This window comes from Pinus tabuliformis, chromosome J (genome assembly GCF_031772625.1).
Source record: "Pinus tabuliformis cultivar Carrire ecotype Pingquan chromosome J, CPIR1, whole genome shotgun sequence".
Lineage (NCBI taxonomy): Eukaryota > Viridiplantae > Streptophyta > Pinopsida > Pinales > Pinaceae > Pinus > Pinus tabuliformis.
The window spans coordinates 569754209-569778737 of NC_142295.1; the positions used below are offsets into that span (position 1 = coordinate 569754209).

Consider the following 24529-nt stretch of genomic DNA (forward strand, 5'->3'; position numbering starts at 1 on the left):
CGACCACAAGGTGACTCACCCTCCCCTGGTGGTGCGCACTAGAACAAGATGATTCGCTCTCTTGTGGGACAAGATGTTTCGCTCTCTTGTGGAACAGGATGATTCGCTCTCCTGTGTAGCAGGATGATTACTTCTCCTGTGAGGCCTGGATTGATGTGTTCTCCATGGCAATTGTAGCAGGATTGATGTGTTCTCTTATGAGGCCTCGATTGATGTGTTCTCCATGGCAGTTGTAGCAGGATTGATGTGTTCTCCTGTGAGGCCTGGATTGATGTGTTCTCCATGGCGATTGTAGCAAGATTGATGTGTTCTCCTGTGAGGCCTGGATTGATGTGTTCTCCATGGCGATTGTAGCAAGATTGATGTGTTCTCTTGTGAGGCCTGGATTGATTAGTTCTCCTGTCAAGGCATCCTACCCATGCAGTCTGGGACTCATGGGAAGTACCTCTCATCTGATCAATGAGCAGGGAAATGAAATTAGGGACCATAGTAGTACCGATGAACGCATCGTTGTATCTACCATACTCCCTACGCTAGGAATCAGGATGACCTCCATTGATCTGGGATCAATGATACTAGTCTGCGACCAATGGTAGGAGTTGTACAATACTATGACACTGACTTCGGGTCGGTTGAGATTGGTCTGGGACCAGTGGTACATACTCTGAGACTGACTTCGTGTCAGTGCAATACTAGTCTAGGACCAGTGATAGTGGTACATACTATGACGCTGACTTTGGGTCGATTGAGATTGGTCTGGGACCAGTGGTAGGAGTGGTACTTACTATGAAGCTGACTTTGGGTCAGTTGAGACTTGTCTGGGACCAACGGTACGCACTCTGAGACTGACTTTGAGTCAGTGGAGGATGATATTGGTCTGGGACCAGTGGAGTTGTACTCACTATGACATTGACTTCGGGTTGGTTGAGACTGGTCTACGACCAGTGGTACATACTCTGAGACTGACTTTGAGTTAGTATGATACATCCTCGATCATTTCTTCTTCTTCATAATTCGGACAAAAGCAAAGCAGAACAGAACAAAGCAGAGCAGTGCATAACAGAGCAGAGCCGTACAGATCAGTACAGGGCAGAACAAGACAAAGCAGAACAGGCAGAATAGAGCAAAGCAGGGCAAGGGTCAGGCTGTACAGGGCAGTGCATTTGATGGATGAATAGTAACGACCAATAGACAGATTGCAGATGAAGTTCTCCTTAGTTGAGAGGGAGTGTTAAAATTGGCAACTAGGGAAAAACTTCATGTGGGTCATCTTATTCATGGCTAATAATATTTTTATTAGATTCCTCTCGTCGAGAGGTGTAGGATTGATATAAAGATCATCTTATTCCGATAAGTATTTATGGAGATATAAATTTATTTTGATTATGGAATTATTATCAAGCCGACCTACAACTCATGTAGGCTCAGAAGCCCAACAGTCGCATCTATTCAAACATCATCAGTTGTGTATAAATACAAGAGGACTTTTCCTCATTTGCACTCACTCAACTCATCACATCTCTCTCTCTCTACTGCGCAGAAAAGAGTCTCTTCTCTACTACGCAGAAAAGGGTCTCTCCCTCACACATGTGAAGCTGGAAGCTGCTGAAACTGAAGCTACAACTGCAGAAGTAAAGTTTGACCTGCGTGGACTAGAAGATCTCATATGAACTGTGTTGTAGGTTCATCTGAACCTCCTCTGAAAGCCGCAACTTTTGGTGGTGGAATCTGTTAGTGTCAGTCTTTACAGCCTTCCTCCAGTGATCAAATGTGCTCTTACATAGTGATTTTGAAGTGTCAAGGTCAAATTTTGTCATTTCAGTGAGTCTTCAAGCAAAATTTGGTCACTAGGCATTAGGTCTAGGGTTTGCCTAAATGTCAGTCCATGTCACTATTCAGCTGAGCCTATCATCATTCAGAGGGTTTTCATTGTCATGTTAGTGTCTAATGAGTCATTTCACACCTTGTTCATGCTTCAGTTGCCACCCAGGCAAGCTCATTTCCCTCTCCTAGGGTTTTGAAGGCAATTTCTCTTGGGCGGCTAAATAACCGGCAAAACTTGTTTCTAGATGTTCATACACCTTCCCCTATCCTTAAAGTACCTTATCAAACACTTCCCATCCCTTAGATCCGCCAAATTCCTCATTTTTGCGCAAACCCTAGTTTCTAGCTACAACCTGGCAATTTTCTAGGTTGGGCCTGTGTTTTGCCCTTTTCGACCCCTTCCCCTCACTCAATCTCTGAGATTCCACTTTCCCCTACTTCCTAACATCCCTCCCCACTCCCAAAAATTTCCCCAAGAATTTAGAAGCCCTCTATCCCCTTCATTTCGCTCCATTTCGACAAAATCCCTTGTTTCACACATCGGGACAAGTTGCACTCAAAAGATGTTTTTGAGCAATCAAAGATGAATTTTGCAAAACTGAGAGAGGTTTTTGTCCAAAACATGCCAAGGAAGAAAAACCTCCTTCACTTTTTACACAGGTGTCATGGTTTGAGAAAAATGTCAAAAATACCGGCGAGAACGAAGGTGCTCCAGGGACGGTTGGCCAAAACACAAAAACGAAGGAAAACGCCCGACCCACTCCAAACTTTGGCCAAAGCCTCTTTGACTGAGCATGGTACTTGATTGGGGACTCCCAGCCCAAATTTCAAGAAATTTGGAGAAAATTTTGTCATTTGTGAATTTTTTGTGCAATTACAGGTTTTGCCCACGGTTTGGTCTCACCCCGGGTGAGACCATTTTGAAGGGCTGCTCGGAATTTTGCAAACTTGGCATTTTTGGAAAGGGCATTCAAAAAGAAAAATTACCAATACTTGGGAGAAGCCTGATTTTGAGTTTTGAGCCTCCAAAAGCTCAAAATACATCAAAAAAATGACTTTCTGCCCACTTTTTGAGTTGCAGAAAGTGACCTTGGGAGAAATGGTTTTTGAGGGGTCAAATCAACACCAAATTCAGAAATTCCACTTGGGATGGAAAGTAGACAGGCCAAGCTTTCCAATGAGCCATCTTGCACCTGATTTGGACCAGTGGAACCCACTCAAAAACAGCTGTAAAGGGGCGCGACCAGAACTTCCAGGGGCGCGACCAGAACTTCCAGATTTGCCAGAATTCACATTTTTGGTCAAAAAACACTGTTTTGACTATGGTTGACTATTTTTACTTGTAGATGATGGATAAATGTAATATTTTCATGGCACTTTGGTAGATTTTATCTTTCTTTACCCTTCTAGAAGCTTCCATGATGTAAAAAGTGAAAAATTAATGCATGGATGAGTTAGCTAAGTAATAGAGACAAGTTGTTGGGCTGCCTATTTTCTAGTTCTTAGTTTAGAATTAGTTCAAACTGCTCCTAGGAAGCTGAGCTCGACCCCTAGAGGTGGGGAAAGGAGTTAGATGGTCTAGATGGTCTATATTATGCTCTCTCCTTCTCATTTTCATGGTTGGACTCTTGTGGGAGAAAGCATTATTGTGTATTGTACATCTATTTCTGCAATTGAAGGCAAGGAAAGCCAGGGTTTTACAGACATCTTTGAGGATTCTTGTGGATCTGATTGTTGATGGTGTGTTCTCTACATGTTCTTGTAAGTTTGTTTATGTGTTTCACATCTCTCTTATGCTTCTAAATTGGACAGATGAAGTGGTAAAGTTTGAACTCATGTTTTGACATGCTCAGCTTTTTAGTTTGTTCAATTTTAATGTTTTCTACTGTCTAGAGAGGATTCGAATTGTGTGTTTGCCCTCTTTAGCTTCTCCTCTATCATCTCTGATCATCCATCTCAGATTAAGGCATCAACACTCATTCCTACCTTGCCCCTTAGATCCCCCTGTGAAAACTGTGCTCAATCCCCGCACCTTGAATTGCACTTCCACCAATTGCCACCAAAAACCCCAAAATCATTAAATCAACCCCCTTATCAATTTACTAGCCTAAAATCTTTATTCTTAATTGGTCAGCCTAATCATATTGAAAGATCTATCGAATCTGACCCGAGAGAGCCTTCTCATACCTCGTAGGGCTAGCTACGAGGTGAAATGGTTTGATGTAGCCTTGAGAGTTTGTCTATCTCAGCCTAGGTGAATTCCAAGCGCTAACAGAATCAAGTCAATCCGACAAACAGTTTGCAAGATATCGACTGTCCTAGTTTGAAGGAAGCTGCTGAAAGTGAAGCTGTAACTGCAGAAGTGAAGTTTGACCTGCGTGGACTAGAAGATCTCCTCATCTGAACTGCGCTATAGGTTCATCTGAACCTCCTCTGGAAGCCGCAACTTTTGGTGGTGGAATCAAGCCAATCCAACGATCAGTTTGTGAGATATCGTCTGCCCTAGTTTGATGATGAAGCTACTAATGTTGATGTTGTTGATCTAGGGTTTGCTACTGCTGATATAAGTCAGATTTATTGTACTATTTCTCTCTGTTGAATTATTGAAGATAAAAGAAGATTTGATCAAAGGGTTTCCCCACACATTGTGGGGTTTGTCCCTGGCTAGCCGCCACATCTTGTGTCTCTTGTCTTAGCTTGTTTTCTGTCGATCGTTTAATGTTCTATATGCACTTTACTTTATGTACATGTGATTGCTAATCTGTGGAATATAATAAGAAAAAGAAGTAAACTGTTATAAGCATAGAACATACCATAACTTAACACTCTTCTTCCTGCTGTTGTTGCTTATAATACCCTCAGTGAGGTTGAGCCTTAGCTCCTCTTGAGTGAAATCACTCCATAGGCACTCCCAATTTGGTATCTTATCCCGTCCTTAGATCACCTGAATGAAGGTTCGCCACTCCTTGGTAAACCCGTCTAGAGTTGGACACACTAGCTCATCATCTGTCGATTTCTCTCCAACAACTGCAAGTTCATCTCGAACACTCTGAATCTTGGTGAGATAGGAAGTTACCCTCTCACCCTTTTGTATCTTTATTGTCCTCAACTTCTCCCTGAGAATCATTTTCCGATTCTTAGATGGATCTTGGTACAACTTTACAATGACATCCCACATGTCCTTTGTTGTATTCTTATCTGCAATATGTGGGACAATATGATCCTGAACTTTGTTTAGGACCATCCTCTTGGTCTTGGCCATCTCTTTTTTGAAGGGTGCCAACTGTTGTGGATTTGTCGGTTCAACCATTACATTTGTGACAAATTCCTTCAAACCATGCTCATCCAATAGGAATTGCATTCTGGCTTTCCAGATGCCAAAATTAGAGGCTCTGTCAAGTCTGTCTTGATCTCTGAGTCCTGTTGTGGCCATCTCTGTGAAACTCAAATAAATTAGAGAACTATATGCAAGAAATCTCTTCCTTCCAACAACTCACTTGACCTCCCTTCTGCTACATGGATTCCCAACTGGAAATGCGCAGCTCTGCTACTGCACTCTCCTCCATTGTCCTTCCCGGAATTCACACAGCCTACAAATCCTCCTCTGGGAAATTTGCTCTACCTTAGGGATGTCCTTCTCTAGCACTGACACACGCACTGTTGACCTTGAAATTCACACTGGTTAGACTGACAAGTCTACTACAACCTTCTGCTGCTAGAAATTATTACTTCCTATCCTGCAACTAGACAATTGGAAACCCTTTGAGAATTTATGGAAATTCCCTCTTCGTGTGCTTTTATCTTCCTTCCTGTGTTAATTTGCAACTGCAAAACCCTTGCTGCAAATCTTTTGCTCTAGATTTTCCCTGTGAATCAACTGATTTGCTCACCGGGAACCCTTCTTTGGCAATCCTACTGCCTGCTGCTACAGATCTAACGCAAATCGAACTTTTCCTTCACTATGAACTGGAAACTGATTTCTGCCTCTCTACTACTCTCACTGCCTGGCTGGACTGTGTAGATCTGGAAACTGATTTCTACCTCTCTACTACTCTCACTGCCTGGCTGGACTGTGCAGATCTAGAAACTAGTGCTTGAGATCTCCCTCTGAAACTACCCAACCTCGCTTCCTTCGCTTCTGAGCCTCTGAAACTACCCAACGGGCCATAGGCATTACTTCTTTGTACCTGCAGCCATATTTCCAGACAGAGAAAGAGAGTGGAGTGACCTCACCTTCCAGTTGGGATTTCCCCCGAAAGGATTTCCCATAGAGCATATCTTGTGTGTTATGTGTGTGTGTGAACTTATTCTGTCGTTCTCTACTTTTCTGCATAATTTCCATTGGCATGCATGCACTAATTACAGTTAAATCTACAGATCTTAAAGTTTAATAAAACTGTAATTGTGTAGAATCTCAAATTTTTAATATAATATTATCGGATATGTTGTGACGAACTATCCAATGGAATATCCACGACATTTAACGGATCATTTGGTATCAGAGCAGGTTTCTTTGGGTATTTTGTGGAGATTGCAGACATCTAGATCAACAGGGCTGAAAATCGTAAACCCCTCATCATGGTCGACGAATCTATAAACGAACCTTGTGACCCTGCAGAGGTGAGGTTTACGCAGTTGGAACAACAAGTCACAGATATCAACCGTAATGTAAGCCTCCTCATGGCGGCATTGAATAACAAGGTGGGCATGTTTGGAGAAGATGGGGATTCGAATGTAGAGGACAAATTAGAACGGGGATCAAAAGATTGGGAAGAAACAGAGAACCAATCGAAGAAAGGACCCAAAAAAGATCAACCCAATTCAAGTGCCGTGAACCAATCATAGTCCCTGTTTAAAATGGAAGCAAAAGTCGATATCAAGCCATACCATGGCGAGATCGACGCTCTGAAGCTAAACCACTGGTTGCAGCAACTGGAAGTTTATTTCAGTGTCCATCAGATTGAGGAAGGGTAAAAGATCTCATTTGCTCCGCTGAAATTAGAGGGCCATGCATTGACTTGGAGGGAAAGCCACACAAAAGCCCTAAGGTTGGAGGGAGAACCTCCAGTGACTGAGTGGGAGGATTTCAAAACCCTCATTAAGTCACAGTTTTATCCCATTGGCTACGTGAAGGACCAGTGGATCCGGTGGCATTACTTCAGGCAAAAACCGGGCCAAAGTGTGGAGGAGTACACCACAAAATTCAAAAAGACAGCTATAATGTTGGTTATCTCTCCAAAGAACCCAGATGTACTCCTCAAGTATTTAGGGGGTCTGCACCGCCATCTGCGCAAGCAAGTCATGTTGTTCAAGCCCAAATCAGTGGACGAGGGTTGTGTACAAGCGTAATACCTAGAAAACATAGGCCTAAAGAGAGTGGAACCATGTGGATCAAAGCAGAAGGAGCAACAAGAAGCTTCTAAGGAGGGGAAGAAGAAGCAAAAAGGGGGAAAAGATAAGAAGACGACATCCACAACACACTTGTGCAAAGATCCTAGCAACCACCGCAACATCGATGGCCATACAGAGCAAAAATGTTGGAAGTTGCATCCAGACCTAAACCTGAAGAACAAGAAGAAAGATAACAAAAAGAAGAATCTCATGGCCACTGGTTCGAGCAACCAAGTTGAAAGCAACTTGGATGTGGATGAGAATATCGTCTGCACGTTAGTACAGAAGGAGATGAATCTGAATAGTCTTCAACAATAGGAAGAGAAAGAAATGACCAAACTCTTCCATATAAAGATACAGGTCGAGAAGACAAAGATTCATGCTCTATTTGACTTAGGATCAAAGGCGATTCTCATTGCAGCAAAGTTTGTCAAGAAGTTGGGGCTAGAAGTTCGTGATCATCCAAACCCATATTCATTGGGATGGGTAAATAAGGATGCAGAGTTGAAGGTAACAAAACAGTGAAAATTAGATTTGCTATCAGTGCTGATTTTATTGATGAAGTAGACCTAGATGTGGTTTACCTTGATGTATGTGGAGTCATGTTGGGAGTCCATACATGTACATACGTGATGCAATATTCATGAGGAGAGCCAATGAGTATCGACTTGTCAAGGACGGAAAATCATTCATCATCAACACACACAATGTGAAAATTCGGAAACCTCGAATCCTATTGCAACAACTGATTAAGTTTCTTCTATTTGTTAAATAAACTGAGAAAATTATTTACTGCATCCTACAGTAAATATCGAAACTAATACACTGCAGCCTTCACAAATACAATACCGTGGAAGAAAAATAATGTTGGAAGAATAGATGCACACACACACAAATAACACTGTTATTTTTGGACCAATGTCCCCGGAAAAACCCAACTTGGGAAAACCGGTGCAACAACTGAGGGTTTTATTATTATGCAGTAGTAAATCTGAGTACAAATCTATGGAAGCTCAAATCTAGCTTTCCATACAGAGAAATAATTGACAAGAGATCTAGTGAGAAAAATCTCACTCCCACCGGTGATCCAACACTAACCTTGGCTCAAGATGAGCTGCCTCTCACTGCCTCTGCGTCTGCCTACGCAGATCTGTGTCGCCCAACTCATACCAACGCCTCTCTCGCTAACTGATCAACTACTATCTGGAAAATTGATCCTCTTGGCCTCTGGGCTCCCACTCCGGTTTCTGGCACTGAATTTTGACGTCTCCTCTGCAAAATACAAATCTCCTTCTGAAGCTCTGCGCTGCCTCTCTATGGCACTCATTGCCTCTCTGTTATGCACTCACTAGACTGTAGAAAATTCCTTTCGGCCTTACTATCCCTGCCCCTCTCTCACTACTTCGACTTCAGTGACCCACTTCCGACAACACGCAACTGTTGCTCTCAAAATTCTTTTTCCAGCAAAATCGAACTACACTAGTGTGTTCTCCAAGCCCCATCGAGTTTCTTCTTATAATCTCTCGTTGAGACATCAATGACCACGATTAAAACTTAATCAATGGCTAATATTAACTAGAACTCGATCCAAGTCCTTTTCTAGAAGATTCCCACCATGACCTAATTAATACCCTTTAATTAATCATATTTCCTAAGTTTAGACTTAGGAAATATTAAAAACTGATTAATTATTTTAATTAAGTCGTCTCTAGGTGGAATTTCCAGAAACGATTTCTGGGTTTTGGAGAATACATGTATTCTAGCCTCTCCACCAAATTTCGTGTCTAGAACATGTTGAAGTTTCTAATTTTACTTAGTTTAGAAACCCTTCATGCACTTATTCTGATTTATTCCTACCTACTTGTTATTTTTCTTTAACAAGTTATTTACAAAGTAAATACTGAAAATAAACATCAGTGCATGCTCAACATATTACAGACCAACAACTAAAAGAAACAAGAACAAACACACCACATGACACCATTATTTTTGGACCAATGTCCCCTGAAAAACCCAATGCGGGAAAACTGATGCAACTATCTAAGGGTTTTCTTATTAAGCAATATCAAAGTACAATCTAGGTGTCGTAACTGGCCTACCCAACAGAGAATTTCCTTAGCAACTATACCTCACAGTTTGAGAAAAATCTCCTGGCTGAAACCCCGAAAAAACTTTCCGATAGCTCCTCAGCACAAAACTGCTCTGCAACCCCAGCGTCTGCCCAAACTGGACTGCGTCAGCCCCTCTCTATCTCACGTTGGCCCTGCGTCAGCCTTTCTAGGCCTGTGTCAGCCCCAAGAGGCCCTGCGTCAGTTGCGCTGGCCCCTCTGGTGCTCTGCGCAACACTTGGCTGCCTCTGCGTGGCCCTGCGTGAGCTCTTGCTGGCTCTGCGTCACCCTCCTTGGCTGCTGCACTGCTCTCCCAACACAATCTCTACCTTCTCTGTTTCTCTGTACTCAATGCCCCTCAGTTGCTCTCTCGATCACTAATTCTATCTCTCTTAGCAAACCCCACTCTAGAGAATAGAATGACTGATCACTCTGGTGTACTCTCCAAGTGACCCTCAAGCCTCCTCTTATACTTTTCCTATTGACATCTCAATGGTCGAGTTTAAGTCCCTAATCAATAGCTAAGATTAGATATGGCTTGATCCATGTCATTTGGACCACTCTAACACAAATTCATATTAATACACATTAATATTTTATTTTCCCTAAGTTTAGACTTAGGGACTCCATTAAGAATATTAATTATTTTAATATCTCATGATCTGTTTAGAATCTGCCCAAACCCTTTCTGGGTATTGGAGATCGCATGTGCCCCAACCTCTCCACCAAATTTCGTGGCTAGAGCACATCCGATGCTACCCCAAATCAACAGAACCATAGTTGCGGGGGAGCGTCCCCCCCCCCTCGCACCCGCTCCCAATCCGCGCTCCGGGCGGGAGCGACTCGGGAGCGGGCCGGGACCGCGCTCCCGAAAAGGGAGCGATTTCGGGAGCGCGCTCCCTAAAAAAATTTTCGCTCCCTGCCTTTTCAGGAGCGTTTTGGGGAGCGTTTTGCCTTTTTTGCTTTTTTTTTTTGTAGTAATGTTCGAAATGCAATTTTTTTTGAAAGAAACAAATAGTTTTTGAGTGGGGCAGCTTAATGATCAAGTCTAGGCCCTAGAATTGATATGCTATTCATGGAAAGTTAAATTCTTAAAGTAAAAGTGACATTTTCTTTAATTTTCATTTTCATCCTTTTACTTAAATTTTTAACATTACCATGAAATGACTCAGGATGTTTGAGAGTGGTTTCATCCTCATTGGATTTCATATGGAGAAAGTAGAATTTTAGATTTCATTCAAAATCCAGCAGACTTATCAGTTTTTCAGGATTTCAGGATTGGGGGATTGCAATGTTTCCATTGAATTTTGTCATGTATTAGGGTATGGAACTCGTAATTAATCAAGAGTACCAATCCCTCTATGTACCTTGATGTTAGTGACATTGGTTGTCGAACTCCTCTATCATGACCCTTCTAAAAATGTACGCATCACTCAAACAAAATCTTGACTTGACATACTATGCTTTTTCTATCTTATGTTAATGCTTAGAGGGTGATATTAATGACAAAGATCCCCATACAGATACAAAGGTAATGACAAAGATACCTCTGGATATTAATGCTTGGAGGGTGATATTAATGACAATGATCCTGATTTTGCAACAAGACTAAAAAATTAGAGATTTCTCGTGGTGGCAAGAGGCCCAAGCATAAGAAATAGATAATAGATTTACTTCTCTTTTCTAGTTTCTAGTAGCTTTTATAACTATTGACTCTTTCATATTTATTATGATATTTTTTTAAACAATATATGACAATTTAAGTTTTAAGTTGGCAATTATAACTCATTAGTAATGAATTATGAATATGATGCTTCATGAAAGTTGAAAGTTGTTTCATTTCATTTCATTTTATAACATTTCATTTCATGTTAGATATTATTTGTTGTAATGGTTACACTTAGCTTACAAGTACAACTTTGGTGATCAATGATGATAAATGTTATATATTGAATTTTGAAAGCTTGAAACTTTAAGATTGATGAATCATGAGACTCAATATGTTGTATGTTACTATGTTACTAACTTGCGGACGTGGTTGATGAAGATTATAACTTCTAGATGATTGTTGTTATATGGTTCAATCTATGCTTTTTTATGTTTTTTATATCTAATTCATCATTCTACATGTTTTTGTTGACATATATGTATCAAAAATTAAAAAATATATATATTTTAAAAAAATCGCTCCGGGATTCGCTCCCAAATCGGGAGCTTCTGAAAATGGTCGCTCCCGCTCCCGTTTTCGCTCCCGCTCCGGCTCCCAAGTAACATGGAACAGAACACATTCGATGCTACAAAAACGAACACTCCCTCTTAACGAAAAATGTGTTCTAGTGCTGCAACCCACTGAAGCAACAACGAGTCTCTTCACCACCTCCTGTCACGCTGCTGATGTCTGGCTGCTGCTGCCCATCAACTACTGCGCAACTCTGATATATGCTGCATTTGTGCTGTAGCTGGTACTCCCTCTTCATCTGCTGGAAGAATAGATGCGCACACACACAAATACCACTGTTATTTTTGGACTAATGTCCCCAGAAAAACCCAACTTGGCAAAACTGGTGCAATAGCTGAGAGTTTTATTATTATGTAGTGGTAAATCTGAGTACAAATCTATGGAAGCTCAAATCTAGCTTTCCATATAGAGAAATAAATGACAGGAGATCTAGTGAGAAAAAATCTCACTCCCACCGATGATCCGACATTGGCCTTGGCTCAAGATGTTGCCTCTGCGTCAGCCTATGCAGATCTGCATCACCTAGCTCGAACCAACGTCTCTCTCGCTAACTAATCAACTGCTATCTGGAAAATCAACCCTCCTGGTCTCCGGGCTTCCAGTCTGGTTTTTGGCACTGAATCTCGACTTCTCATCAGCAAAATACGAATCTCCCTCTGAAGCTCTGTGCTGCCTCTTTTTGGTGCTCACTGCCTCTCTACTATGCACTCACCGGACTGGAGAAACTTCCTTCCGCCCTTAATATCCTTGCCCTTCTCTCACTACTTCGACTTCATTGACTCACTTACAACAACACACAACTGTTACTCTGGAAATCAATTTCCAAGCAAAATCGAACTACACTAGTGTGTTCTCCAAGCCCCATTGAATTTCTTACTATAATCTCTCGTTGAGACATCAACGACCATGATTAAAACTTAATCGATGGCTAATATTAGCTAGAACTTGATCCAAGTCTTTTTCTAGAAGATTCTCACCATGACTTAATTAATACCCTTTAATTAATCATATTTCCCAAGTTTAGACTTTGGAAATATTAAAAACTGATTAATTATTTTAATTAATTCGTCTCTAGGTGGAATTTCCAGAAACGATTTCTGGGTTTTGGAGAATACATGTATTTTAGCCTTTCCACCAAATTTCATGGCTAGAACACATCCGATGCTACAAAAAATAACACACAAAGGCAAGTCAAAAATCTCACTGTAAGTGCCAACCAAGCCAGGAAATTGATTAGTTCCAGCAAGAAGTATGTTTTATTGTTTTTAAGAGAAAGTCAGTCTAAAGAGGAGTCAATAAGAGGCAAGACATCCTTGGAGGAGTGTACTAAGAAACAAAAACAACAATTGGAGGGGTTGTTACAGACATACAAGGAAATCCCTTTTATGGGTCACTTTGTTAATGTTAATGTATTGACCATCTTTTGCATTTTATATTCTTTTTCTTTTGTTTCTTGCTTGTGGCCATGATATGTTTCTTTCACTTTTCGTTTAGCTGCATCAACCTCCTAGGGCAAAGTGTCTAGGCCTGACCCAGATATGTGGACAAGGGGAGGAGGTGTGCCAGAACCCAGTGGGCCCATGGTCATGTGGGCTTGCAGATGGGAGGTGGAGTATAGGGTTCGTAATGTACGAAGGGCAGTGATATGTATGGAATGGGAAAGCGGGGCCACACTATCTCAATCAATGTTTCCCAAGTAGTGCCCTTCTTAAAGCCATGGGCCATTGTGAGCAGTGTGGAAAAAGTCTGCAAAAAATCGGGATTAAATCCTTAAATTGCGATTTTTTCAACAAAACGATTTAATCCTCCAATTTTTTGCAAACTTTTTCAGAAGCGAAAAAATCGTGATTTTTTCGTTATATGCTTGATTTTATCAAGAGTCGACCCAAAAATTCGGTCGTCCTCCTAGGCCGCGAATAAAGAGGCCGAAAAGGCCGAAAATGATATCATTTTCTTCTGTTTTTTCTCCCATTCGGCGTTGTGGAGATTCATAGTTGTTTGCCATTGCCCTAGAGGAGAATATTTGTGAGTTTTGTGGTGGGGATTTGGAGATTTGTCCACTGCTCAACGTGAGAGATTCAAAGTGCCGAATTGTTGCTGCCAGGTATGTATTTTAATTTCTCTCTTAGTTTTTTTACACAAATGGCTTCTTAAATCTTTCTATACTTCTCTAAAATTCTATTAGTTTGTTTATATCTTATTTTTGCCTAGAATTTTGAAAGGGAAACATTGTTTAGAATCTAGATTGAAGCAAAACTTCAACTTTCAAGAATAAAATGACAAAAATTCAAACCCTTGTTTACTGAATCTAATTGTTTTCAAGTGACTGAGAAGAGGCATTTAATTTTTAAAATCTAAAATCAACTATTGCATTTGTGTTTGCTTCTTATGTGATGGGAAATTTTTAATTTGTTTCAAATTTTTTTTGTGCCCAACGCTAAATTCAAGTTCAAAGTTTAGAGCAAAATGCCAAGGCTTTTGGACGTTATGTGGAAATATGGTGAACCTGATACTATACACGAATCTGTGGGGATCAATAGAATGTATTTGACTTGCAAGTTGTGTGCCAAGCATATGCCAGGAGGTATCAACAGATTAAAATTCCATTTGGGGCAAATTCCGGGGCAAAATGTTGACCTTTGCCCAAATACAACTCTAGAAATCATCTGACAAGCCATTCAATCGTTGATGGATAAAGAGGAGGGAAAAGACACCAGGGAAGCACTAAAATTCCAACTTGTAGGGGCCTCAAGAGTGGGGGAATTGAGAGTGGCAGTGCTTCTTTAGCATCACCTTCCTCACCCATATGTCCCAACCCCTCATCTATCTCATCTTTTTTTGTTCCTAAAACCACACCTGGTGCACAACCTGGCATCAAATCAACACTTAAAAAAAAGGAAAAGGCAGAAGCTGACAGGTTGGTCAGTAAGTGTCTTTTATGGAGTGATGTTCCTTTCAACATTGCCAAGACAAACCCATTCTACCAGCCTATGTTTGATGTTGTTGTTGTCGTTGCCCTGGGATACAAAGCCCCCACCTTTGCAGAATTGAGAGGGCCTCTTCTTCAAGATGAAATGACTGATTGCACTTCTAGATTGGAGGAGTTTAGGGCATCATGGGAACAAATTGGATGCACAATCATGTCAAATGGTTGGACTGAACAGAAGGGTAGGACCCTTCTTAACTTCTTGGTTAGTTGTCCCAAGGGGACAATGTTTATGAAATCTGTTGATGCATTTGCACACATTAAAGATGCACGTACATTATGTGAGTTGTTGTACCTCTTCGTTCAGGAAGTAGGCCCAAGCAATGTTGTCCAAGTCATAACGGACAATGTTGCAAATTATGTTGCGGCTAGTAAGTTGCTTATGGAGAGGTATCCTAACTTGTTTTGGACACCTTGTGCTGCTCATTGCATTGACTTGATGTTGGAGGATATAGGTAAGATTCTTATTGTGAGGGATATTATTGAATCAGCCAGGAGCATAACAAAATTTATATATAATCATGCATATGTGCTTAGCTTGATGAGAAAATTCAAAAAAAAACAAAGAGTTGGTGCATCCTGCCATTACATGATTTGCCACTACTTTCATATCTCTTCAGTCTCTATTGAATTCCATGTGGGATGTGAAGACCATGTTTCTTTCACCAAATTGGCGTGCTTTATCTATTAGCCACAAACCAGAGGGAGAGGGCATATGTAGATTAGTTTCATATGATTAGAGCTTCTGGGCAGGAGTAGAGGAGGTGTGTGCCATTTCAGAACCTTTGGTATCGGTTGGTTGATGGAGACAAGCCCGCAATGGGCTACTTGTATGAGGCCATGGATAGGGCCAAAGAAGCCATTCATGCTTATTATGAAGATAAGGGAGACGAGGGGTTAGAGAAACAGCAGGTCATATGGAGAGTGATTGATGAGCGATGGAACGATACGCTCCATCGCCCCATTCATGCTGCCGGTATCTACCTCAACCCCGCATTTTCTTACGCCCGTGGTTTCAGATTTGATGCCGAGGTGATGGATGGATTCTTCACTTGTGTCGAGAGGATGGTGTCATCTGAGCAAGAACGTGAAGATATTTCTAAAGAAATGGAGGTATATAGGATGGGAGGTGGCACATTTGGTTTTACCATGGCTATTAAGAATAGGATGACCAAAATGCCAAGTAAGCTTCAGTTTGTTTCAAACTTTCAAGTTTAGAATTTCAATGTTTTTTTTATGTTTCTCATTTTTCCTTGTAGATGCTTGGTGGACAAGCTATGGTGCCAGAGTACCCCATCTCCAAAAGCTTGCCATTCGAGTGCTCAGCCAAACATGCAGTTCCTCTGGGTGTGAGCGCAACTGGAGTGTATTTGACAAAATACACAGCAAAAAGCGCAATAGGTAAAAAAGATTCAAACTAAATTTTTTTGAATTCATTTGATTATTTTTAATATTTAAATTTTCTAAGTACTAATTTACAATCTATGACCCTAATACAGATTGGAATCCCAACGCCTCAATGACATGGTCTGCGTCTACTACAATCTTTGATTGTGGGGGAGACAACTTCAAACACCTACTGATGTGGAAGCCATCTCATTGGACAATATTGATACCACTGCTGCATGGAGGGTCGAGACTGAGAGGCCGATCATGGACTCGATCCCGGATTGGTTAGGTGTGGATCTAGAGGAGGTAGCAGTTGCAGGGGAGGGAGAGCCAGAGGTAGAGGAGGAGGAGCAACATCAGGGTCAGGAGGCAGAGCTGGTTGAGGATGATGAGGAGGAGGTGACACCATCTAGGATGGGCAGCAGCAGCATAGGACAGAGGCCACCTCTTCCATCGGCTTCTAGAGGACGACTGACTCCATTTGTATTTCCAGGGGCTGGGCCTTCTTCCTCTAGAGGAAAAGGCAAAGTCATTCCCTATTCCCGTAAAAGGGGAAGAGGATCTCAGTGACTGATTACTTTATGACTTTTAGATGACTCATGATATACATTTATTATATTTTTTGTTGATATTTTGACTCTTGAGAGTTGAGACTCAGACAAGACTCAAGATTCAAGAGTTGATTCACTATTTTGATATGCGATGTAGCACTAGACTTCATATACATATTATATATTTGCTTTCTTTACATGTTTATGTGGAAATGCATTTATTTGATGTTATGGATACTCTAGATGTTAAAAAAAATAAAGAAAATGAATATTTTTGTGTTTTTTAAATTTTGCGGACTTTTTCAAAAAACTCCCGACTTCAACGAGTTTTTCAACTTTTGGACCCTTGCCGAATTAATCCCGACTTCGACTTTTTCCACATTGATTATGAGAGATCCCGCTAGACTAGGATTGAATATTAACCCCCCATTTAAGGTGAGGGAACAAAACCATGGTCAAAACCCTTCCTTTTTCCAAGTCACCCAATAATCCATGCCAAATGCCCAAATGAAAAACAAGCATAAGCACCCGATTGCACAATGAATAACATACCTTTTGGATCAGATTGCCCACCTTCTAACATGTGCTCTTGAAAAATGGGTGAGGAAACATATGGATGATGCAGGTGGCAGAGATCGAATGACACATCACATCGGCTATAAGGTGGCTATCAGGGGAAGCTGACTGCCAACTAGAAGAAGGTGATTAGGAGAAAAATTCTCCTAGGGGTCACCTACTTTTGGTGGGTAGCAGACCGTAATTGAAATTTGTGCTACCCTATGAGAATTTTCTATGGATAAGGTCTAACATTTCTTATTACTTATTCATGCATGCCACTTTTGGTGCACATAATAACATGAAAAACATAGAAATACATTTCAATGTAACACATATATACAAGTTATCATCTTTGGGATCAGCCAAGGACAATTTGGCTAGCTCTTCCTTTTCTTGTGGTAGAGCCAGTTAAAAAATAAATTAAATATGGTTTACAATCAGCATGGAAACAGACAAATGAATAAGAAAAATATGATTAGGGCTATCGTTTGTTTTTGTTGAAAAGCTTCCCAACATTTGGTCACTTATTCCATGTCAAAGAAGAAAGGTTTCCCCATTCATATACAATGGAAGAATTATGAAACAAATATGAAGTAAAATTGTGCCACAATCAATTCATGGATGAAAAATGGAAGGAGTTTTCTTTCTTAAGCCCTTTGAACCCTTACATTCGTCCCCATGGGTGGCACTTTCTTTAACTTTATAAGGTATGGGTTTTTATATTGTATTAAAGTTTAATTTTAACTTTTCTCATCGCTAAGGTTATACCAGTCATTTTTTGGAACTTTAGGTTAATTTTGTTCTCACCATCAGCCTAACTTGTCTTGACCACCTTGTAATGGAATAGAATCTGGCATTGGCTTTAAATGAAACAAATCTTTATAGATACATTTTACTTTGGTTGAAACTAAACAAATCAACCTATTCAAGTTTAACTATTGAAGTATTTAAAGTTACATTAGTATCTGTAGGGTATCTCTTAATGCAAATCCATAATTTATTAGTCTGGTTAATCATTGTGCAATCTAATGAATATTTGTAAGAGGATTAACCTTTATTCTTTGTCAAAATTTTAGTTTGATTGCTAAGAATCTTATCTATATCAAAACAAGTTTTCGAAGACTTTCTTACATGGCAATTTCTCTCTTTTCTTGTGACAGAGAATAGAAGTTGAGGAGTATTTGATGCAGCTGCTGACCAACAGAGTGCAGTTGCTTTGGAGAATGCCACCTGTACTTGTGGCATGTGGCCTTTCTATAAGGTATTTTCTTTGATAGGTAGCTTGTCTTCTCAATTTTCATTGTATTCACTATTTGAAAGTACCATTGATAGTCAGAACATGATTCAACCCTATCCATCCATATGATGACATGCCAAAGATAACAAATTCGTGGTATAATGAAGGGGGGCAGATATGTTACTAATGATTTTAAAATTATTTTAGGTCTTGTTAACACTAGATTTGCTTATACAATTTTTGGTGTAGTTCCAACATCTGTTTATAGATATTATATGGGGAAACCCAACATTACAAAGTTCATCATTCGACATCAATGGTTCATGGAAATTGCATGGGGTGGACTCAACATGACAGAGTTCTACATTCAACATTGATAACTTGTGAGTACCTTGGCCATGTGGGTACCTTGTTGTAATGCTTTATTCCAGCACACCCTTGTTCACGAGTAGCAATGTATGAGTTTTAAAGATTATCAAGAGATCCACATTCAAGGAGGACAACGCGTGTTGGTATTTTTGGTAGGTTTCCCGCTTAGGCTTTCGAAGATCTAACACATTTCTTGTTTAGGCTTCTAGAGATTTATTGTTAGTATTTCCTTCCGTTGCATTGGATTGACATTCAAACTTTGGAGCATGCACTGGTGGATGAGGATAGTTAGATGGGCATGTTGCCTCAAAATCTAGTAGGCCTTCTTAGAGGCCTCACAAGGCAAGGGATGGACCCTAATGCAATGAGGTGGCTGCCACTGTCAACTTAACACTCCACCTTTTGCTCTTTAGTGGAATTTCACCACACGGGAAGCCAGTATAGATCACCTAGAGATATTCTATGTTGATAGGATGAAGGTGATGTTTAAGAGGCCTGATCAAAGTACTTCTTGTTGGAGAATGTAACTAGTTTCGGTCTTCATAATTTGTACCATTATGTATTATGTTAAAAGCAAAAGAAAATTATTGTTGTTTTTCTAGACAAGCATGTTCTTCATGCTTCTAGGTTTTTGAGTCAAAAGAGGCAAAAGTCCTATTTGGACCTATTGCATGTTAATTTTCCATTGTTCTATGCTATTACAATCTCTTAGCCCTATCTTTTTTTCAGTTACCAATCAAATTTAATTTTCCAATGATAAATAACAATTGTAGATAGAAAAGGAAATGCAATGTACAATAGAAGACAATCAAGAGCATTAACAAGAGACACAAGATTTGGTCAAAGACCATAGAAAAACCCCACAAGGGGCAAAACCCTTTCAAATTCTTCTTCTATTATATTGTCATCAAATGTTCAGCGAAGAGACCATAGACCAATAGCAGACAATCAAGAGCATTAATAAGAGACAAGATTTGGTCAAAGACCATAGAAAAACCCCACCAGGGGGAAAACCCTTTCAAATTCTTCTTCTATTATATTGTCATCAAATGTTCAACAAAAAGATTACAATGTTCCAATTCATCAATCAAGAGTCAAAGTCAAACCTTTGACTATCCAACAAAACCAACCAATCAATATCCAAAAGATGAGCCCAATAGTCAAATTTGGTCAACAAGTCAAATCTGCAATTTTGGTCAAAGTCAATGGCAACAACAACAATCCCAAATGGTCAATGGTCAATGGTCAACTTGCCTTCAAAAGAGCTTGGTCAGCTATCCAAAAATGTGGCCTTGAATGCTGGTCAAAATGCAGTCAAAATAGTCCCAAAACAGTCCTCCAAAATTGGTCAAAGTCAAAGTCAAAGTTTGTTAAAACCCTAGTTGCAGAACTGCAATCAACCAAGGTCAAAGTGCCTAGAAAATTTCGATCTCTCCATAGAAAAATTCATTCTCCAAAACAGATCCAAAACCCCAAGTCAAACCACTCCAAAACTCCAAAAAGTCAACACTGGTCAAAGACAGATTTTGGCCCAATCAAATTTCTCCTCTCTCCTACTTGCACGTACTTGCACGTGTGAAAGAGACCAGAAATATTTCATAGGTAGTCAAACCTCCAAAGAGAAGAAGAAGATCTGTGTGATGATATTCAAATGAGGTTGCCTTGACTTGTATTTATATCTGATTTTGGAGGTGGCTTTTCCTTGTTTAGGCCGACTTGTACTTTTGTGACTTTGTGGGTTTTCCATCAAAAATTAAAATTTTCCTCGATCATATTAAATTCTTCCAAGGGCAAAGAGGGTGTTCTCCAGATGAGGAAGGTTGTCCAAAGGAGGGAATTTGTGCCTAAGTTGCCAAATTAACATTGCAAAGAAAATGAATTTTTAAATATGTATTTTTGGGTCAAAAACTCCTCTAGGTGCCAAGTTGGCCTACTTATCAAGTTGGCCCTGCCCCAATGGACATGTCTATTCGCACCCCTCTGGACTGTATAAATAGAGGGAAGTTGGAGCTTATTTCGACACACACACTTGGATGATTTTGGTCTAAAATATCGTAGAGAGGATAGAGATGAAGAAGAGGGTGAAGTATGAGAGGAGGAGTTTCCTCTTGAACTTAAAGTTTGTGGAAGTTCTGTCTTGATACGTTTCTTGTTGCTAGTCTCTTGCTGATGGATCTGCTGGGAAGGAGGAGGGTTTGACTTGGCATTTAGAGGGTGAAGTTTTTTGTGGCCATGGGTCAAATATCTCATTTGATCTGATTCTATAAGAAGAGAATTTTCTGGGTTTTCCCCTTGGAGGTGTTTTGCCCTGGCTTGGAGCCTATATCTTGTGTTCTTTGTTTTCTTGTGATCTTCATGTTTACGTTTTGATAATTGTTTGATGAAGAAGAACATAATTAAATAAATAAGAAGCTAACAAATTTCACAAGCAATTATCAAGGAAAGGAAAATCTAATTTAGTCATAAAGCCTCCTGATTTTCCAACATGGTATCAGAGCTAAGGCTGAAGGATGACGTTTTGAAGATCACTTCTGTTGGCTTAGATTCATGCGCTGTCGTATCCCTAAAAACTGTTCATTATAATTATTGAAGGCTCGTATCTATTAATGGTCTGAGGCTCGCTGTCAATATTACAATGGCATAATTAACGAAGACTCTGTGAAAACCCTTATCAAAATCTGATCATGTGAAATCTGTACTGATGTTAAAATTCAAGGATTTGCATTACTGTGAGAAACTCATATTCTCTGTCTTGTTTTATATTCCTATATGGTAATCTCTTTGTCTCATATGGTCACACATCTCTGGTATGTGATTCCACATCCAAGGCATCTAGTATCTCCCTGTGGATGTCTCGCTACTCTATGGAAGTCTCGTTGTATGGGTTGTTCTCACTATGCTTGGTGGCATGAAATAAAATTGAAATCCAAGACTCGCTATAATCCAATCATTACACCGTGGCACATTGACTTTATACAGTACTTGCTCTATGATATGATGGGTCATTTATAACTACATAAATCACACTGCTCGCATGGTTCATATTGTTGTATGCAGTAGCTCGCTCTAAGGCTTGTAATCACAGGTCTCACCTTTATATGGATTTGCATCATAGTCTTATTACATAGCGAGGACATTACAGTGATCTGGAGCTAGCGAAATTTATTGGCATCAATCTGAATTGCCCGCATATCTTGTATGGGATCACTTTGACTATCTGTTGGACTTTCTAAGTCTATCCGTTAGAAATTCTTCCTATACTATCTGATTTATTTCTTCCTACTTGTTCAGTTACTTAACAAGTTATTTATCATGTAAATATTGAAATTAAATACAAGTACAACATCAACACATACAAATCATCAACTGAAAGAAACAAGCACACAAGTGACACCGTTGTTTTTGGAATAATGTCTCCGGAAAAACCCAATGCGGGAAAACCGGTGCAGCTATTCAGAGGGTTTTATTATTATGCAGTTTTCAAAATACAACCTGGGTGCCAGAAATGGCTCACCCAACAGAGAATGCCCTCAGCAATAGTACCTCTCAGTCAGAGACAGATATTCCGGCTAAATCATCAAATGAACAATCCCATAGCAACAATACAACTTCTGCTGCTCTGCGTCACCCTGATAGGGACTATGTCACCCTATCCAGCTCTCCAACTCCAATCTGTCCCACGAAAATCTCCCAACGCTGCCTCTAGGGCCTGCGTCATCCTCTCCCGGCTTTTGCGTTGATCCTCCCGGTACTAACTCTACCTCTCTGCTATGTATTCACTGCCCCTCAGCTGCAACTCATATCACTTACTCATTTTCCTCAACAAACTCTGCCCTAGAAAATCGAGTTCTTGATCTCTCTTGGTGTATTCTCCAATTGACCCTCAAGCCTCCTCTTATACTTTTCTCGTTGGTCCATCAACAGCTGAGATTAAATCTCTAATCAACAGCTGAGATTAGATTTGGCTTGATCCATGACTTTTGAACCATTCTAACCTAGTTTTATATTAATACCCATTAATATTTTATTTTTCCTGAGTTTAGACTTAGGAACTCCATTAAAAATATTAATTATTTTAATATCTCCCAAACCGGTTAGATTCTGCCCAAACCATTTCTGGGTCATGGAAATCTCATGTGCTTTAGCCTCTCCACCAATTTTCGTGGCTAGAGCACATCCAATGCTACCCCAAATCAACACTCCCTCTTAGCATTTCTAGGTCTTGGAGATCTCATGTGCTTTAGCCTCTCCACCAATTTTCGTGGCTAGAGCACATCCAATGCTATCCCAAATCAACACTCCCTCTTAGCGAGGACTATGCTTTAGTAATACTCCTCACTAAGTATCATCTAGATCATCCAGCATCGGTCCCTGTGCTGGTGCTAGGCCTCCCTGCCCAACATCCTCTGCACTGTTGCATCTTGTACTGCTACCCATGGCCCTGCCACTGCCACTGCTGCATCTGTACGACAACTTCCTCTGCATCTATGTCGCTGCCCATGGCCCTGCCACTGCTACATCTACACTGCATCCATTGTTTTTAAACCCGGTCGGCTCGGAACCGACTCGGCCGAGTTGGTCCAAGCCGGTCAAAAAAATTTCAACCCGGCCTCTGAACCGGTTCGGCTGGCCGGGTTAATAACGAGCCAACTGAGTCATTACATGACTCGGCCAACTCGGTATTAACCCGGCCAGCTCGGCCGAGTCCATATCAACCCGGCCGGGTCACGGACAGCAACCAGTGAACCCCAAAAAACGCATTTTTTTATATTTTCTCTGATGTTTTGAACTTTTGATGGCATGGTATATCGGTATCCTACAACCTTAAACTGTAAATATGTAAAGTAACTGATTAAAATTTCATCTGAATGCGGCATTCAGTTGTAATATGGCCTTAGGGTATAGTTAGTTGATTGATTGGTAAGTAATATATGACATTCACTGTAATCAGCATTATTATACCCTGCTCTTTACAATTTGAAATAAACTTCAATGTTGACTTTACAAATTACTCCCTTTATATGTTAAATCACTACCAGGATCTTGATCGGTTGGGCAAGGGGGGTACTGATATTCCTCTTACTAAGGTTCAATTAGTGTAATATGCTTTTTTCTTATACAATAGCAAGGCTGACATGGCATTTTAAGTCTGGCCGACTATGCCCTCTGTTGTAGTCTTTTAGATTAAACACATTCATTCAAGAGGAGATTACATTATACTTAATAAGTATTTATGGGAAGGTTAACCAAATGAGTTCTTATTCCATCTTCATGAGTATTTATGCAATAGAGAGATGGTTGAAATGTTTGTACCCACTCCAACTAATCATTTGTTAGGTTCTCTTTATCATGTGCTTTATTACATATACATTCATATATTAATTTATGCTAATGTCTAGTGTCTCAATCTATGATGACTATTACAAGGGCCTAAAAGCCCTTCCAACATCTCCCCACCCTCAAAGCCTTGCTTCATTCAGAAGCGATTGTGCATCAACTTCTTGGGTCTCTGCTCATGTCGAAGTGTCCTTACTATGCATCAACCATGCATACTAGTCTACATAGGTAAATCAATGGTAACAATGACTAACTGGATAGGTAGATTACATGTATACAAGGTTTTGTTGTGACCTTTAAGAACACACGCAATACTTAAGAAGATGTTATGTATAAAATTATTCTAACCTAATTAACTTTGTTTTTAGACTAAAGGACACAATCAAAGATCATGTCCCTCATATAATGGCTCTTGGGCTGTGTGTTTGGAAACATGAATGAAAATCTTTAAAATTATGTTTTTTTATAAAAAAAAATAAATATTTAATGTATTTTTTACAACGACCGAGTCATTGAAATGGAGTCGGCCGAGTCGATACC

The 24529-nt window shown here is 40.2% G+C and overlaps 1 protein-coding gene across 4 annotated transcripts in view; it reads left to right on the top strand.

The window, feature by feature from the left end:
• Nucleotides 1-24529, top strand: part of LOC149228263 (fanconi anemia group F protein (FANCF)) — a 529519-nt gene that overhangs the window by 420832 nt on the left and 84158 nt on the right. For 3 of the 4 annotated variants that reach the window (XM_089375661.1, XM_089375662.1, XM_089375663.1), the window contains one exon: nt 18207-18307. The exons of the other annotated variant lie outside the window; for it this stretch is intronic. In XM_089375661.1, the coding sequence (XP_089231787.1) occupies nt 18207-18307 (101 nt within the window). The remainder of the gene's footprint in view (nt 1-18206; nt 18308-24529) is intronic. 4 annotated transcript variants of the gene reach the window in all.